Genomic DNA, 18,365 nt, shown 5'->3' on the forward strand with positions numbered 1-18,365 from the left:
ATCATAGACTGTATATAAAGATGCACAGTGGAACTGCTCCTCAGAAGTGAAGACAAAGCGAGTAGAGCTCCCCCTGGTGGCTGGCTGCAGTACAGGTCATAAGCTCCACCTCCTCCATGTTAGTGGATGGGACTTGGGCCACAACTATAACACTAAAATACACGCCAAATAATTTTTTTCCCAAGTATGGTTTCTGTCATTTTAGGTAGTTAATAGTTAATGATGCATACTCAAGTGTCATTTTATTATTTTTTTTGGGATATGTTTTGCTTTAGTTATTATTTGATGCTATAGAAACAGGATGTGACGTCATGATGACTACCAGTTGCCATACCAACAGCTCCGAAGAGGTAGAGCAGAGCGTAGTATTAATTAAACGAAAACGCGAGTGAGTCTGGCGGAAATGTGGTCGGTTCATCGATACTGTGGCTCCGCATGGCTCCACTCTCAGACCAAACTGCGCCGACTCTGGCCTCCAAACTCGCAAGATGGCACCGCCCGCATGCTCGGGAAACTAGCATCAGTTTGGCCAAGGCAAGGAAGTGGGGACGCAATGTCCATATTTATATAGAGTCAATTGTACAAAAATCGTCTCTTCCAGAGGAGACAGACATGCAGTTCTGCAGAAATAGTAGAGAAATACAACACAGAAAAAGAAATAATATCAAATATTCATATTTTTTTTGTCTCTCTCGACCAGCCGGCTCCAAGCAGATGGGTCCCCCAAATGAGCTGGGTTCTGCTGTTCCTTCCTGTTAGAAGGGAGTGTTTCCTTTCTACCATTGACTTAGTGTTTTCTCTGGGGGCTCTGGGATATGTAAAGCATCTTGAGACAAGTTGGATTGTTATTGATTCTGTATGACTTAAACTGAATTGAATTAAGATCTATGATATTAATTTTAGTTTTTAAGCTATAGTTAATTTTTATGACATCAATGTCATATTACTGGCTACATCATTATCACCATACAATATATCAGCCTAAAAAATCCTGGCTAGCTGGGTGCTAATTAAAATATTGGATATCTAACCTACTGTAAATACCTGACGGTGCACCATAAAATAGCGTCAATACCGCAGTAAAAACCGAGCTAATTCCTGTCAGCAGCTCTGTGCTGCCCTATTAATGGCTGTGTAAAGAGTGTACTTTGCGTCACTTCTTTCTGATTTTATCTCTGAATTTTATGACCTTTTGTATTCTTCATTCCATTACAATAAACTACAGTCAACGTTGGCTGATTTCTCCAAACACAGTTACAGGCACTCAGGGGTCACATAAAAAAAAAAAAGAAAAAAGAAAAAGAGGGCTTCTTCAAAATATTTTAGTGTATCTGCAGAATTAATGCAGATTGTAATGATTTATAAACAGAATTTGAATATGAAAGCATGCATAGGACTGACAAATGTCTTCTAATCATCATGAATATTATTACATCTGTGATTGTAACACTTGTCAACAGTACTTTTGTACTGCTTTTCTTTACTGAGGATGATTTCACAACCGTTGCAAAAAAAAATAGTTTTAAAAAAAGAATATTTAGAAGCAAAGACTGGCTAAATATAAAAATATACACAGATCAGCCGCAACATTAAAACCACTGGTAAAGTAAATAACATTGACCATCTTGTGACAATACAATGTTCTGCTGGGAAACATTTGGACCTTTCATTCATGCTGGATGTTACTTAGACATGTAGCACCCACCTAGACCAGACTAGGTACCCCCGCCCCATAGCAATGACACTCCTTGATGGCAGCAGCCATCCCCAGCAGGATGCAGCCTGACACAGGCACACACACAAAAACGGTTTAGGAACAACTAAAAAAACATGAAAAACAGCATAAGGTGTTGACCTGGCCTCCATATTCACTAGATCTCAAACCGATCAAGTATCTGTGGGATGCACTTGAACAAGCCTGATCCACAGAGGCCCCTCCCCTCAACCCATAGGACCCAAAGGCCCCCACTAACAACATCCTGTTGCCAGACACCACAGGACACCCTCAGAAGGCCCATGTCTGTTCTCTGATGAGTCACAAGTGTTTTGGAGGCACAAGGGAGACCTACACAATATTAGGAAGGTGGTCATAATGTTGTGCCTGATCGGTGTAGCTATATACCTGACAGTTTATGGTTTTTGTTATGCTGTTTGCAGTGTGATGAAAGGGCTTTTCTCTAAATCATTATCCAGCTGTTGCTTCAGTCTTGCACACCTGTCAGGGTTCAGCACTGAAACTGATCTTGGATGAGGCAAACACTGTCAGTAATAGTTGCCAGATCAACTGCGATCAATAATATATTTCCATACACACACAGACACACAGAACACTGCCTCCCACTTTTTTGCTGACAGGAGAGTCACAAGAGCTTCCTCTTCAGACATTTCAAATCAGCATTTGGCGGCGTAATTAGCATATGTAAGTGCATTAGCATAGCGGGCAGTGCTACCCAGACACACTGTAGAGCTGTTTGATAATTGAAGTCTGCGCGCCGGCACTGTGCTCTACGCGTTTTGTGTGCGTGTGACAGATGGTTCGGAGGAGACACGAGTCTCTGCTGAGTGATACTGGAGGCTTCGGAGCAGAAGAAAGAACGACGGAGCAGGATGGGGACTAGTTACGTTTGTGTTGTTTTCACTGCCACTTAAAAAGCCTCTTTTACTGCACCGGTAGCAGGACACTTAGTTTTATTGCACAGTTTTATCACCTGAAGATGCGTCGTGAAGTTCGTTATTAAGTTTTCAAAAGGTCTCGTATTTAAATAATACAGTATTATCAGCGGCTGTCTGAATTATTGAGCGTTTGGCACGAAAAAGGCACCGCAAACGATCAGCACTTTTAAGAACAGGTATCGCTGACCTATGCCTCCAGTGTATTAATGTATTGTGTTGTAGTTTATTGCAGTGAGTTGTGGATAACTGCACCTAAATGTAATGCATCAGATTTCTTTTGAAAGTAGTTGCTCACAATGTCCAGAAAATATTATATTTTATCCATGTACATGCACTTTTAAGGCGTTCCCTATCTTCGTCTCATAGAAGCTGCGTCAGATCTTGTTTTTGTTGCAGCTGTTTCCAATTTCCCCTGTTTTCATTTCATTTTTGCCCCTGGTAATGGTAGTTTTAGAGATGTCATGACAACCTTCCCTGGCAGGCTGACTATTGATCATTAAAAACCTTGTAAAGTTGGTTAAGACGCTAATTTTACCACCAGTCTCATAATGTTTTGCAGTATTTTCTGTCCATGTTCCAACATACCTTCCTCGTGGGCTGCATCTGACATTTCTACATGCTTTTTTATATTCTGTTATTTATTTAATGTCCAGTTTGAGGTAACTGTCTATATATTCAAAACGTATAACTGAAACTAAATATGTGTGCAAATGACGATTAAACATGACAAGTCTAAGCCATGTTTAAGTGTACAAAGGGAGGGATTCTCCTGCAGCTCTAGACTAATACTACTACTGCTGCTACACACAATGCAGTTAGTTCTATGATGTTCTATGATGGTGGGTGACTGATGTCAGAGCTGCAGACACTGACGGACCTGTAAAACACAGATCGGCGTACACACCTGCAGCCGTGACCTCGTTTAATCTCTGGGTTGTACGCATCCTCTCCAGCCGAAGCTGCCTCACAGCCTTCGGGATCAAAGAGAGATTGGTAGTAGTGAGTCAGTCATCCTTCTGTTTTTTTGTGTTTTTTTTTTTTTTTTAGCTCTGGAAATATGTGGAGCACAGAGAGAGGAAAAAAAGAACACGAGTGGTGGGAGTCTTGCTTTAACTCATCTCTTTGCTTTGGAGCTTTCATACCTTTCATCTTGTACCTCTCTTTACTTTTTTTTTTTTTTTTTTTCCTCTCCACCACCTCCTCATGCCATCCGGCCCCCAGTGGGTCTCACATCTATATTCTACTCCTCTCTGCAACACTCCCACCTTTTCATTTTGGCTCTCTGGCCTCATGCCTTTATCGCTCCCCCGTCTTGAGATTTTATCCATCTATGCTCTCCCCTCACTTTCCTGTCTAAATCTCTTCTGACATCTCAGAGGCTTATGTGTCATTCATGTTTTCGCGGTTCTTGGTTGATTTGTTGCCTGTCCCTCTATACCACAGCGCAAAGTAAGCCAACCACTCTTTCTTCTATTTCCTCGCAATGTGTCTCCACACCAACGTTCCTATCTAAACAAATGGAGAACATTTGCCAGTTTGTCATAGTGTCAAATCACACATCCTACAGTGTATGTGTGTATCCTTAAAGATTATTCAGAATGAAATTAGGTTGAAAGAAATGAAATACTATTCCTCACAAAAGGTTCGACATCATGACTGTGGACTTTTTATATTTGGCTCCAGCCCTGGGTTTGTGCCAAAAACCATCATCCTTGCCTCAAATCTGAAGTCAATGTGCAAGTGCAACAAAATGCAGTTCCTCAAATGTCCACTTGAGGGTGATTCCAAAAGTGAGTCACAGACCGTCAAGCTCCACCTCTTTGCCCATTTTTGAATGGCCGTTTATCAGTATGCATCCAAGGCTTGTGGAACAACATCACTCGCTGCTGAATTACCGTTCCAATTCAAAGTACTCCCCTGACCAAGTACTGTTCAAATGCCTTCTTGCCCCCCCTCATTTTATCGAGTTTGCGCTGGGAGGTAACGTGTATGGATTTGGTACAGCCACGTATCCCAGAATGCATTTTGTGGGTGTCAGCAAGTAAGCTGTTGTTCCAGTAGCTAAGTCCAAACTCCCAAGTACACAAGTCTGAAGTTCACTTACTTGGTATTGACAAACTCTCTCAGTAAGATGCTGCCAAGATGGCGTCAGCTAGAGTCTCTGAGCTTCAAAACCACTATTCAATAATCCTATGGGTGACATTCTTTATAGCCAGTATAGTTAATGGTTCGGGCTTCTTTTTTTTCTGAATCTCAGCTGACTATATAAATCAGTTCTATCTCCTCTCACCCTCCATCATCACTAGTAGTGTGTTGTGCTACAGCCAGATTCCCTCTTCAGTTGTTTCTGTCTTTTCTGCTTCTGTCTGTCGGGCACAAATAAGTATAAAGTAGTGTGGTGAACAAACATCATGAGTGCTGCCAGAAGGTATCTGGCAAACTAAATATAAATATATATAAAATAAATATGACTTCCTCTTACCGGCTTCACTTACATTTTCCATGAGTTTTCCATATTATTGCCATAGCCTGCCATATAGGCCATATAAAGGCAAATCTATAGCTTGCAATCACTTAAAATGTTTTTTTTTTTAAAAATACTTGGCTGAAATCACAATCTCGTGAAAAGTTTGTAGGTTTCTTGGGTGGGGAGTCTGCTGATGTCGTCATGTCATCGGCAATAAAACATTCAGACCGACACTCGCATGCAAATTAGCTGCAGAGAGAGGAAATTGGGCGTAGATTTGGGGAAAGTGAGTGAGAGTAGCTTTTTGACCATTCTGAATTTTAACAGTCTGAATCCAATTCCGCCAAGGGGAGATAAAGTATGAGGCCTGAATTTGAAATTGCGCAGTGGGGAGCCGAATGGATGCTACGTGGAGTAAAGAAAAGTCATGAATGAAATTCGGAGAGAAAAAAGGTTCATTTTCATACAACATGTTCAGGCACATTCACACATGGCGGGGGAGAGATTTCGGGGCCGTTGTTGACATAGTTTCCATATGTCTGTCTGCGCGCCTGGGTGCGTGCATGCTGCTGACTACCCGCTGCTCGCAGAGCAGATGAAGCAGCAGTTCTGATGCTCTGACACAGAAGATAAGAGTCTTGTTTGAAATAATCTGCCAGCTGCTACCACACACACACACACACACGACTGTCTGACAGAGTGTATCATCAAGGAATCAAAGGTAGTCAGTGTTTGAATTAGCCCTCTGTTCTTTACTCCTTTGTAGTGTTCCTGATAATAGAGTATCACAGACTGTACGGTATGCAGCTGGGATGAGTTGCACTGTTGAAATGAATCACTCTGTGCTGCATCTTCTCTCTTTTTTGGGGGCTTCTCCCGTTGCGGAAAACGAAGTGAGTGGAAGAGTGAGAGATGGAGGGAGCTGAGGAGAGGGATAGGGAGATTAAAGAGCAAAAGCAAAGAGATGGAGGAAAGAGATTGGGAAGAGGAACAGGTAGAGGGAAATGGCGTTGGATGAGGCTGAAGAGACAGAGATGCAGTAACGTGGGTGTAGTATGCACAGACTCAGGTGCATAGCACAGGAAAGGTGTCCTGTGCTATAATGTAGCCGAATGCAAATCCACTGAAATGAAAAGTACACAGACCTGAGCTCTGGTGCACACATACAACACACACTCACAGGAATACAAGTGAAACAGCATTGTGTTTGACTGTGTTGAGTACTAACGTCGCTGCTATTTCTTTTCTTTGTCTTCCCTTTCTCACCCGCCCCTCTTTTTCTTTTCCCCTTTCCTATAACACAAACTCCATCCCACCATCCTCCCTGTTCTGTTTATGTTCTCCTTTTTTTCATTTCTTCCTCTAACACATTCATTCTTTCTTTACCGTTTCCTTCACCACCCTCATTGCATCCCTTCCTCATTTTTACCACCATCCACTAAACAACCCCCTCCACCTCCCCTCCCGCCTCCTTCTGCTTCCCGGACACAGAGAAAGGTAACCGGCCTTTGTGGTGTGCTCAGATGTGATCTTGCCTCTCCATTGTTTTCAGTAATCGTTGTGTCAGGACTCCCACACCTCTGCGCAATCACATCCGTCACTTCAGGCGTCAAATCAGTGGCTTTGCCTCGCCCAGAGTCACTGTTGCTCTTTACTGGAGCGCGGGCAGCAAATGCTGAAGGTCTGGGTCGTTGGTGTTAAATCATCAGCGGGGCAGACCGGGCCACAGGCTATTTCCTATTAAGAGTTGCATGCTGTTTTATAGCATTTTGATCCCTCAGAGAGGGGACAGAAGTCATAAAAGGACCATTTGTACTATGCGAGGCAAGGCCACTCATGCTGCTTCGGTGACGCACTGCTCAAATGTCCCTGAATGAAGTGGACTGGACACCTCACACACACACACACACACACACAACCTCAGTCACACCACCTATCACACTTTCCTTCCTGGCCACAGGCAGAGAGCATTATCGACCCAAAGTGTGTGAGAAGACAATTAAGCAGAGGAGACAGCCCAGATAATGGACTCATAAACACAAAGAGCCCGCTGTGATAAATGCCAGCTGTGTTTGCCATATTTCTGTTTGGGTGTATGGTTATTCTGGAGCCTGCGACGTGTGTGTGTGTGTGTGTGTGTGTGTGTGTGTGCGCATCTGGCAGCATTGGCATCCAGTTGGCTTCCAGTTGTGCCCCTGCTCCCTGCTTTCACTCTGCATTGTCTGATTACTCTGTCATTTCTATCCTGGTTGGGAACACATCCTACCTTTTGTTCTGCAGCTTGTCTCACCTGCTAATGAGGAAGAAACGTGTCCCATCTTGTCTGTGTGTGTGTGTGTGTCTGTGTGTAGCGACTCCCACATGTCGCCACCCACGCTCTGCATAAAGTTTTCTTCTCAGCGGAGCTTCGTCTTTCAGTCTCACCCTCACACTCCTCATTTTTCTCTCCCGTGCGGCACCACCGTGACGCTCCCGGCATGCCGTTTCCTTGGGCACGGGGGCATGCATCTGCCTTTGTGTACTGTATTCATATCGCTGTGTGTATATATCAGCGTGTGTGTGTCATTGTGGTGATGACAGTAATGACTGTAGACAAAGAGACCTGTTGTTTATTGTCACGCATTAAAGGGGCTTTAAGTAATATGTTCTCCACCGTGATTGGCGAACAATGAATTGCGGCAACTCCCGCAAAGCTTAAGGCTGCCTGTAAATGACAGCTACTTGACAGTAATTACATGAGCTAATTAGAGCCCAGATCTAATGACAAACAGCCACAAAAGAGGTAAATATATCATGCTGCAAAATAGGGTAATAACAATCTCCTTGTCAATTCTACCTCTTATTCCCAGTGCTCAAAATGTAGCTTTTTCTAGAGGTTGCTTTCCTCCATTGCTGAACTGATTGACAGTGCGAACAGGTGAAAGAAGAGGACTGGAAAGTTATTGTTTCAGAGCAGAAGACAGGTCCAAGGACAAACTCTTTTTCATGTCTGCATTTGCTCACCTCCTAACAGCATATACAGGATGGAGAAAACATGCAAAGCCCACTGCGGTAGAAGAGCACTTGATAAGAGGAATGAGAATAAAATGGGATAAAAGGTTGCAAATAAAAATACAAAGCAGTCAAGATATTTGTAGAAACCACTAAACTGAGCCCAGTGAATTCAAGACAAACGGCTGAAGAAATATGAAGTATAAATTGGCAGTCATAACTTCATATTGCCCCGAAGCAAAAAGCCTTTTGGGAGGTGTCGGAATCCCTTACAGAACCGTTTCATCAAAATATTCAACAATGTCCCACGGTAGGCTTTGAGAGGAAAACTGTTCACTAAACATCCAGCAAACAAAAGCGAGTCGCTGTATTACATTTAAGTGGCTAAAACCTTAATCTCCCACATACAACGCACAGAATTAAAACATAGGACAAATATCGTTATAGCTAAAATGTAAATTTACAAAGAGGTGGAGTCATGTAGTGTGAAATTAATTCATCGATTCAGCATGTAATTGACCCTAAATAACCCACAATCATTCCCTGTCTTCTGCCTTATCACACAAACACACTCGCCTCGAGGAACATGCTGGGACTTCGTAATTTCCTTCTTATGGGGCAAACAACATCCGTCTGTTTTATTGTTTTTATGGTTTTGTCTTTCTCCACTACATTATTTTTTCCCTCCATTAGCTAATTCAGAACTTTTCTTCCCTTGTGTTATTACAAACATCGGAAAACAGCTAGGAGACCTATTATATAAAATATATATAATGATATGTAATATATAAATCATTCTAATTTAAACCAAAATACAGGATAGAAAATCAAATTTTTACTTACTGCCCCGTTAACGGGTAAAACGCTGAGCTGTGTAGGTGCATCGGGATAAATTTTTGTCTTATCTGCATTAGGGATTTACGTGTTTTCATTCTTGTTTCTTCTGTCTGTGCTTCAGGGATTTTGCCTACGTGGCCAGAGACAAAAACACGCGGGTGTTGAAGTGCCACGTGTTCCGATGTGATACCCCTGCTGCAGCCATCGCCACAAGTCTCCACGAAATCTGCTCCAAGGTGGGTGTCACATTGCCACTGACGTTTCCCGCGCAAATGGGATTATCTGCAGCTCTGAAACGAGCTATCAAGCTTTAATCAGAGCAGCGGCAACAGAGAGAAATAATCTAGCTATCCTCATACAGCTATCCTCCACTACTTTTCAAGGCTGTCTTAGGTGATAGAAAACTAACTGCCGGGCCCGCTAACACAATTGAAGTGATAGGATTCCTGGTATCTTTTCCTCAAGAAGTAAGAGCTGACAGAAGAGATAAAGGGAACGAACTTCAGTGAGGAGGAGAGGTAAAATTCAGGTTACAGAGCAAATGCACTGTTTCTTCAAAACGCTCTTCAGAGTGTGTGTGTGGGTGAGGTGACAGCCCGTTATTATCTCGTGTGGCAGCCGGATTCCCGTCCATCTTGCCGGGCTTCAAGCTATGTGCTCGTGGCCCAATCACAATAGGTCAACCGATCAGCGGGATGTGAGGAAGTACTGGCAGCCGCGGGCACGTTTTAGGTGTAATGACAGTGGTGGTGGTGGAGGACCGACTGATTATTTGAAGTTAGCTTGTGATAGATGGTGATGGGCAGAAGGTTCATCCAATCACATATTTTCTAGAAGCATCGCACACCCTTAAAGGTGCAAAGCTGCAGCAGTCTAGTCAAAGTAAAGGATACTGGATGCCAAACATTTCAGTGGATATGAAACTGACTGCATTGTAGTGTTGGATTCATGCAAGGCCACGCATTTTGGTTGATAAATGCATAAATATATACAGTATATGATATGACAGAGTGACAGTGGAACCACACGCCAGTGACATATGACTAATCATCGCTAGTGGAAATGAAATTGAAACTTGGGTGACAAATTATCTAGAAGGCGCTAACAGCAGCAGCATATCACGACCACCATCAGAATATATCCGCTGCAATCACTATCCCCAGCAACGGATCGACACGCACTCACCAGAGTCCACTTGTTGCCGCTGACGTCAATCACAAGGAGCCTTGGGAAATTATCCGTCTTCCTACCAGCGGCATAAAGTTTTCTGTGTTATAGTTATCCGTGCGTCGCCTTGTTAAAGCCTCTCTTAAGTGCTGTGAATAAATGCGATTCTAAGGATGATGTAACTGTAACACACTCACTGTGACATCATTCCGTTCTACATTCTGAATTCTCTCATCATCAGTGTAACGTTTATAGATCGGTGAGGTGTGTGGGCCACACATGAATCGCACACTTACTTAAATCCTGTGCACATAGGCTTTGAATGGAGGATTAAAGAAGTTGTTCAGAAGCTCTGACAGTCTGGATGGAATCCAGTCTGCTTGAGTTGATCACTTTGAAGGATTCAGTCTAGGCTAGACGTTTTGGCAGAAGGGCAGCTTTCATGGTTATATTTTTTACAGGAAACACATAAATACAGTATGTGGAAGCAAATAGCATTCAACCGGCTGTTTCAATAGGATCTGCATTAAGCCAGAGTATTGCTGACGTAACTTTTTTGCTGTATACCCTAACTGGACACCCTAACAGATGGAGTGTAGAGTCCATCTTAAATTTGATGGAAACCAGAAACTAGTAAAATTGACGCAGTGCCAAATGTGGAATTCATATCCCTGCTCCAGCCGGCTGATCAGTGACCACTGACGCACGGGACTGCAGCTCAACTTGATGTGAGTAAGTTAAAGAAGTCTGCATTTACAGTGGTACCAAATGCCTGGCACACACTCTGAGCTCTTTCTCTTTGCGCTCAACTAAACACATGTCCAGATAAAATCAAAGCCTTCGAGGTCCGCTGTTTCTGCTGCCAGTCACTTCGCTTTTCCTGCGTTGGATTTTTAACCAAAGACTGTTCAAGACTGACTCAGAATAGGTTGTGGTAAAAAAAATACTCCAGTAGCCTATCTGGTGCTTTTTCACACATGCTGATGCCAATGCTTGCGTGTAAAGCCAACATTTCCCAAGATGGCAAGCCCTCACAAGCTATATCTGCAGACTGCGCTGGGCATGAGTTGATATAAAAGGTTTTCACGAAGAAACTTTCCATTAGTAACATGTTTTTTATAAAGAAATACTTCCTCTGTCGGATGAAATGGAGGAAAAATTGCAAGATGGATAAATCCCGGTCGGTTTTCTCTTTTTTTGGATACTGTATGTCGACGAGCTGAGCTCATTAAAATACTTTATTGTGGCTTCCTGTCCTGTCAACTATAATATACAGTATTTATGACACACTGACATTTCCAATCAATCGCCAAGAAGTGAATGTTAGTGTGGAATACCAATGCAAACCGAAACATAATGAAGGCCAGTGAATGATGTTTTCTGACTAGCTAATGAAGGCTGCAGCGTGATGGTGATATTTAATGCATAAAGACTTTTGATGCTTTTTTATAACAATAATACTAGGCAGCCATTTGCAGAGACACTGACAGATCACTTGTTTAAAGATGTTGCTTTTCACACACACATATCCGGAGGCACATAGCCTTCTGTATACAAAGACAGACCAGTCTGTCCACAGGACGGCGGTGACCTTGAACGACAGACCTCCTCCCTTAGAAGCACGGCGACCCATTTAGAGAGAAACGTGATTTTCTTTTTACTTAATTATAAAACCTTTTGTGCCAAACTAAAAAAAAAAAGTGTCGCCGTTTTCATGCAACCGTGACTCCTCACACATCCACGCGGTATTCTAAACACAGTGGTAGTTTTTTTTCTTTACTGCAGGGGAGAAACTTGGTGACCTGAGTCTTGCAGCTGCGCAGCGTGCTGAACGGGCTTCCTTTGTGTTTCTGTGAGAGTGTGTGAGCCCATGCATCCTCTTGCATGTTCCCCTGCGAACAGAGTTGCAGACTCACCATAGACGTTGATTAATGACACCTACAATTAATCAAGTATCTGTAGCAGAGAGAAGGTGCAGTGGCTCAGTGCAGGGGCCATGCAGAATATTCAACACACTTTAAAAAAATAGTGTGTGTGTGTGTGTGTACTGCAGCAGAAGGCAAGAAAAGACAGCTTATTTGACAGTGTCATTTAAATATTTGGAAGCGAAGGTTTTTGAAGGATAAAATCTGCAATTGTTAATTGTTAAACAAACAAAAACCAACTGATCCGTTGACTTATTATTACAGCACGCTATCCACTACTGCCCATTATATTAAAGACCTAGAAACAAATCAGTGAGCCACACCTTTATGTTGGGCTATGTTCTTTCACTACTAGAAACATTAGCACCGTAGTCTATTTGAATTCAATCCCACATACGCTCCCCCGCTGCTTTAAATACTCAGTATAGTGCACCAAGTCTGTAGCTGAAAATAGTCCTCAGCAACTCTTCGATTTACTCTTCTTTGAGAAGCATTTGCTAAAAACTACTGCGCTCATCTGTTTTAGGAAATTACTGAGCCCTTACCAAATATTTGTGACCTGTTTTTTTTTTTTTTTTTTAAGCGCCTTGCGTATTGCCTTCAGTAAAATGTGAAAGTAGTGAGAAATGTACCTGTTTTATTGTATTTATTGACGGTAGGTATAATATAGGATATCACCAGCCTAATCTTCTGCGTCTTGGTTACTATTTGTATTTATAATTCTTAGATAAAAATTAATTTGTGATGGAAATTTGTCAGAAAATCGATTTAAACCTCGCTGTGCCTCTTTTCAACCAACCCTCTCCTTTCCCTTGCCCCCATTCGTATTCTGATCGCTTTCCCTCGTCTCATCTTTTTCTCTCATTTTTCTTCCCCCTCATTCTCTCCCCCCCCTTTTTTTTTTATTTATTTTGCTCTTCACACCCTGTGTTTTCTCCAACTCTCTTTTCTTTTACTCCCCTCTCCTTGTTTAGATTATGGCTGAAAGGAAAAGTGCCAAGGCTGCAGCTGGCAGCTCCTCTCAGAACGGCTCTGATGTTCCTCTACAAGGTACGCACACTCGCGCACAGTCTCCATCACTTTAGAGGACATTACAATGACAACCGTTTCCTGCTAAGGATAGCCTTACCTTAAAGCCTTCAACCTAACATGTAAGATTCACACTATGGAGGCTGTTTTGTCCCTACACACATCTCCACGGTGTAAACGTGTTCATATATTTATGTCCCCACAACATATAAGTAATACAGTATACACACACACTTCTCCTCTGAGTCTTGTTCTTTTCTAGTTCCCTCATAAAAGAATTGGATTTGTCAGCCATGTGCTATCTTCCCTGTTGTGGTTTCTTGTCTCCTACTACAAAATTCCTCCGCATCTGAAACCATGTGCATTCTTTTTTTAAAAAAAAAAAATGACCCTATTGCCCCGGGAGCAACTGTGAACATTGGTTAATAGAAAAGATAGCAGCGTTCGGTTCAATTACATACAGATAATGCTGACTCGAGGACGACTCCTGGCTCAACGATCACAGAGCTTTATCCTCACGGCTCTAATTCCATTCAGTGTTTTCCATTTTGCTAATTCCCACAGCTTGTACCTCTCAGTCCCAAGTAATTATGAGGAGAAAGAGGGAAAAAAAAGCCCCGGCACAATTCGTCCTGGGCTGTAACTTCAGCCGGTATCTGCTGAGCGTAGGGGGAAAGGAGCTCCGACATCAGAATATAAAAGAACTACATTGGCTCTTCACTTAGAGAGGCACTCGACCTCATTAAAACCCAATTAGCGTTTCTTTGAGGCAAGGCCTTATCCTCCTCAACCCCCAACCCAACCCCAGGATCAAAGAATGTGTTGGTGAAAGATGACTCACATTTTTTTAAACTTGCTTGAACTCATAGATTTTTTTCCCCCCTTTAAAAACACTTGGTATCCAGTGGGAGGTGATGTGGAGGTTGTGAATAGAAAACAGAGCTTGTTATCGCCTGGATTAGATCTGTTTAGGGTAGCAGGTAGTGCACAGTCCCGTGTAGGAACACAGTTGAGGAGATTAGCACCAAATGATTTGGGATGAGCGCCAGCGCCCGGATAATGGCCCTACTGTCCTGATCGGATCCAGAATGCCTAAGCTCTGTTTTAAAACAGAATGAATGTATGAAAAACCTTTCACAATTCATAGTTCATGTTACTACAATAAGGAGAGCACACTCAGTACGCAGATGAGGTGTATCTAGGCAAAAGCATTTATCGCTATCCATACTTATTGCTCATGTAAAGTACCACCTAAAATGTTTCCAAGTGAAACAAGCAGAACATAAAACCGTTGTACACTTACGGACAGCCCTCGTTCTCCTGGTTGTCAATGCCGCTGCCACTCCGTCTAGGTTCACCCAACACTCCAAGCCTGCTGTCAGCATGGTAAATTTTGTCATGGACCATGTTTCTTTACAGTAAACGTTTGGGGATCTATGTCCAAGGAAAATGCGGTATTTTATGACACAAACACAGGACGTGATATCGTCGCTCCCATTGGTTGGCGCCTCAATCGAGTCGCCTCAAAGTTGAGATTACTTCAACTTGGCACTTGCTCACTTCGCGTCGACATTACCACGACTCTTGTTGCCACATTAATTCTAGGGACTCTTTGTTAGCACCAATTTAGACATGTTTTTCAGTAGCAACTGAACAGGCCTATGATTATACCAAACCCCATCACTGTGGTCAGATGGCATCATCATCAGTCAAAGGTTTTCGGTCCGCTGTTACACTTTAAAGCCCTAATCTGTGTTTAACTACTCCAATGAATAGATGCAGTATATGTTCACTACTTTTTAGGGTGTTCTTTTTCCATTGTGTTGTTATTTACTGTTTTGTCTTCTAGTGCAGTTAAGGACTGAAAAACTTTAACCACTTTTGGCGTTTTGCATTTTGCCTTGTCAGAAATCGTCCCAAGCTTGTAACATTAATTGCGTAGTGTGTTGATAGCGAGGTCCTGAGGGTAGAAGATGTTAACGTCTGTGCTGATTGAGATGCAGGTGATACAACACCTTTCATCATCCTCATTTATTGAGTGTGGCAGTCTTTCCTGCCTACAGGCCACTGTTTAAACAGCTGAGTTTTCATGCAGAGCTAGTCCAGCTCTCTGAAACCCTGCATGCTTCTCCATGTATTTTTCAGGCCCTAATCATGCATACAGCACTCGAAAAAATTTAAATATTCACCAGTGTTTGTTTATTCTTCTACTTTAAGCCAATTATCATGTGTGGACTACTCTTTTGAAACATTACGTTAGATGTTCTGTGATAAAATCCCCTGCGGGTAATCGATGTGTGTGTGTGTGTTTTAATTTGTTGCTGTGTGTGTTTCATCTCTGCAGAGTTTCCCATGCCGAAGACTGAGTTGGTGCAAAAGTTTCATGTGCTGTATCTGGGTATGACGTCTGTGTCTCGCCCTATAGGTAAAACCAAACGCAGACTGAAATCCAGTCTGTCATATGTCATAAGATATTATAAATTCTGAAGTCATTTCCATCCACTACACTGTTCAGATTCTCCTGTGCTGTGTCCCCAGGTATGGATATCATAAACGGGGCCATAGAGGGCCTCCTGTCCTCCACAGGCAAAGAGGACTGGACTCCTGTCATACTGAGTATTGCTGACACCACTGTGGCAGTCATCAAAGAAAAGGCAGGGGTATTTCTGTTGCTATCCTGACAAAAAAAAAAAAAAAAAAAGATGTGAATGTGCTTGTCAATTAGAAAGAGAAGTCTGACAGAGATCTGATTCTCTCCCCTTTGATGGCTGTGCAGGAGGAGGAAGAGGAGGTGCTGGTGGAGTGCCGTGTCCGTTTCTTGTCCTTCATGGGAGTGGGACGGGATGTGCATACATTCGCCTTTGTCATGGACACCGGGAACCAACATTTCCAGTGCCATGTGTTCTGGTGTGACCCTAATGCAGGCAGTGTGTCTGAGGCTGTGCAGGCAGCCTGTGTGGTAAGTAAAAGTGGCACATTGTGGCTTTATGGAGTCATAATTTACCTAAGTTAACTGGCTGCAGCAAGCTTTGTGTTTACATTTAATAGGTTAGTGTAGAGGTAGACATGAAACAAGACCATGGATAGCCTTAATGCTTACTCACATAACCTTGTCCCTTTCTTCCTCAGCTCCGGTACCAGAAGTGTCTGGTAGCGCGGCCACCCTCCCAGCGCGCCGGCTCCTCTTCCTCTCCCTCTGCGGACTCAGTGACTCGGCGAGTGACCACCAGCGTGAAACGCGGCGTCCAGTCTCTCATAGACACTCTGAAACCCAAGAAACAGCCGTCAGAACTGCCCCAGCAATGACCGTCACCACCGCACCACTGCACCACCCAGCCTGGAAGCCACTCACACTATCGCCACGACAACACTTAATCAGTGCCAGCCATGGTAACCAATGATGTACATACAACGTAACAAACATCACCCAAGATAGAGGAAAGAAGAGCAATCCTTAAATATGCCTGATGATTAAAAAAAAAAAAAAAAAGATAAAAAGAAAACTTGCCCGTTGAAGGAAGGGAAAAGCCGGCGTCACTGGTTGAACTTTGACCTTTGAACGCTGATTTTTGTCCAAGCGGACCCCCTCCTGTGTGGGGACTTCTATGCTAGATGGATTACTTGATCGCACAGTCTACAGACACGATTCAGGATTACCCAGAAGAAAAAGATCAGATTTCTACTCACAGACCGGTTATGGAGTCACTCATTGTTTTACTCATTTTTCTTTCCATTTCTCTTTCCCCCGTCTGAACTCCTGGTCTGGATACGCTACAGTAGCCTTCCAGGACACAAAAAAAAAACAAAAAATAAAAAAGCAGTTGTCGTGCTCTCATGGGATTTTGACAGGTGAATGAGAAAAGCAACCAAGATCAGACAGACAAGACCTCGCAGCAGCCTGCACCTGCCCACCAAATGGCATAAAAATGTTTCAATCCCTTCAAATGTGTGACAGACTTAAAAAATAATAATAATAATAATAATAAAGAGAATGGTCAATAAAGTGATTGTAATAATGAATTGTATGTAAATGATTGTATGTAGGAAGAGAGAGCGTAGGGCACAAAACTTGTAGATATGAGAGAGAGAGCAGAGATGTTGTTGACAGAAGAGGGGTTTGATTTTGCATGTTTTTCTTGATGGGGTTCGTTTTATGTTGATGGGGTCTCGATTAGAAGACTGGTGAAAAAAATAGATGCTCTCAGCACAATTCATCTCCACTTGACCATGACTGGATTTACACTGGCACAAAACAAATCTGGCCTGTTCCCCACACACCCCTTCTTTAAAAAGGGTTAGTCTACCCCCTTGGCAAAAAAATATAATTAAGGAATACAATTATTTTTAATTTAGGCAAAAGGATGTTAACGATTGTAATGGATTTTGAAGCTTTAAATGAATTAAGATTGTAATTTTTGCAAATATGTTATAGAAAACTGAGTTGAAAAGCTCGAGAATGTTGCATTGATTTCTTCAAACGTTATAAATCCCTCAGGCATCTTTGTGCAGATACCCAAGATTTATAGAAGCAAGAAATTCCAAATCCAGACGTGAAGCACTCGTGACTATGTGAACAGCGGCACGCGATGGTGTTTGCTTTGCAACATAGAAAAAAAAGATCAAATCTGTGCCACACTAACGATCAACTATATTTTCTCTCGGTAAATCCAGCCAGTGTTCCCACTCACAAACAAAATATATCACCACAAATACGCACATCTAGCAGTAAAGTAAAATTTAAAAAAAAGTCTGCTGTCAAACGTTTATACAATGCTCCTACGGCCCGGGGCCACCACCTGCACTCAACATGAACTCTGTGAACGCAGTCTGGTCTAAATGACACACAAAACAAACAAGAGAGATGCTATAAATCATTTCATTTCTGTTCTTCACCCATCTCTACACCGTGTAAATGTAATCTGTTGTGACAATAAATGCATTACCAAAAGGATAAAAAAGGAGCAGCCTCTTGAATATGTCCTTTCATTTTTCAGGTCAGTGGAACCCCATGTAATAGCTATTCATCATGTAGTAACATTGAAATGACATTGGCCCAGCCCTATAAATATGTGCAGTTTGATTAGATTCTGATGCTGGCAAGGTTGTTCTTTATGGCGCACAAAGACAAAATAATCATGAGTAATAATAGCTCTAGAAGCATTTAATGTAAAATGTACTGTGTAATTTGGCAGTTCAATAACATGCATACATTTTGATGTTAGATTTGATGCTACCGACTTTAATTAAATATTTTTGACACCAAACTTTAAGCTTCT

General features: G+C 42.4%; 1 protein-coding gene across 2 annotated transcripts in view; it reads left to right on the forward strand.

Annotated features, from left to right (window-relative positions):
* LOC311492003 (amyloid beta precursor protein binding family B member 2-like) overlaps nucleotides 1-18,348 on the forward strand; it is a 36,373-nt gene extending 18,025 nt beyond the window's left edge. Inside the window, exons 9-14 of one of the 2 annotated variants that reach the window (XM_084550118.1) lie at nucleotides 9,090-9,204; nucleotides 13,035-13,110; nucleotides 15,434-15,514; nucleotides 15,628-15,743; nucleotides 15,866-16,048; nucleotides 16,219-18,348. In XM_084550118.1, the coding sequence (XP_084406244.1) occupies nucleotides 9,090-9,204; nucleotides 13,035-13,110; nucleotides 15,434-15,514; nucleotides 15,628-15,743; nucleotides 15,866-16,048; nucleotides 16,219-16,395 (748 nt within the window). In that variant the 3' untranslated portion in view covers nucleotides 16,396-18,348. Of the gene's footprint in view, nucleotides 1-9,089; nucleotides 9,205-13,034; nucleotides 13,111-15,433; nucleotides 15,515-15,627; nucleotides 16,049-16,218 lie in introns of those variants that run through there. The other variant, XM_084550117.1, reaches the window with a different exon arrangement.
* The last annotated feature ends 17 nt before the right edge of the window (nucleotides 18,349-18,365 follow it).

This window comes from Chelon labrosus, assembly GCF_963514085.1.
Source record: "Chelon labrosus genome assembly, chromosome: 8".
In the NCBI taxonomy this organism is placed as follows: domain Eukaryota; kingdom Metazoa; phylum Chordata; class Actinopteri; order Mugiliformes; family Mugilidae; genus Chelon; species Chelon labrosus.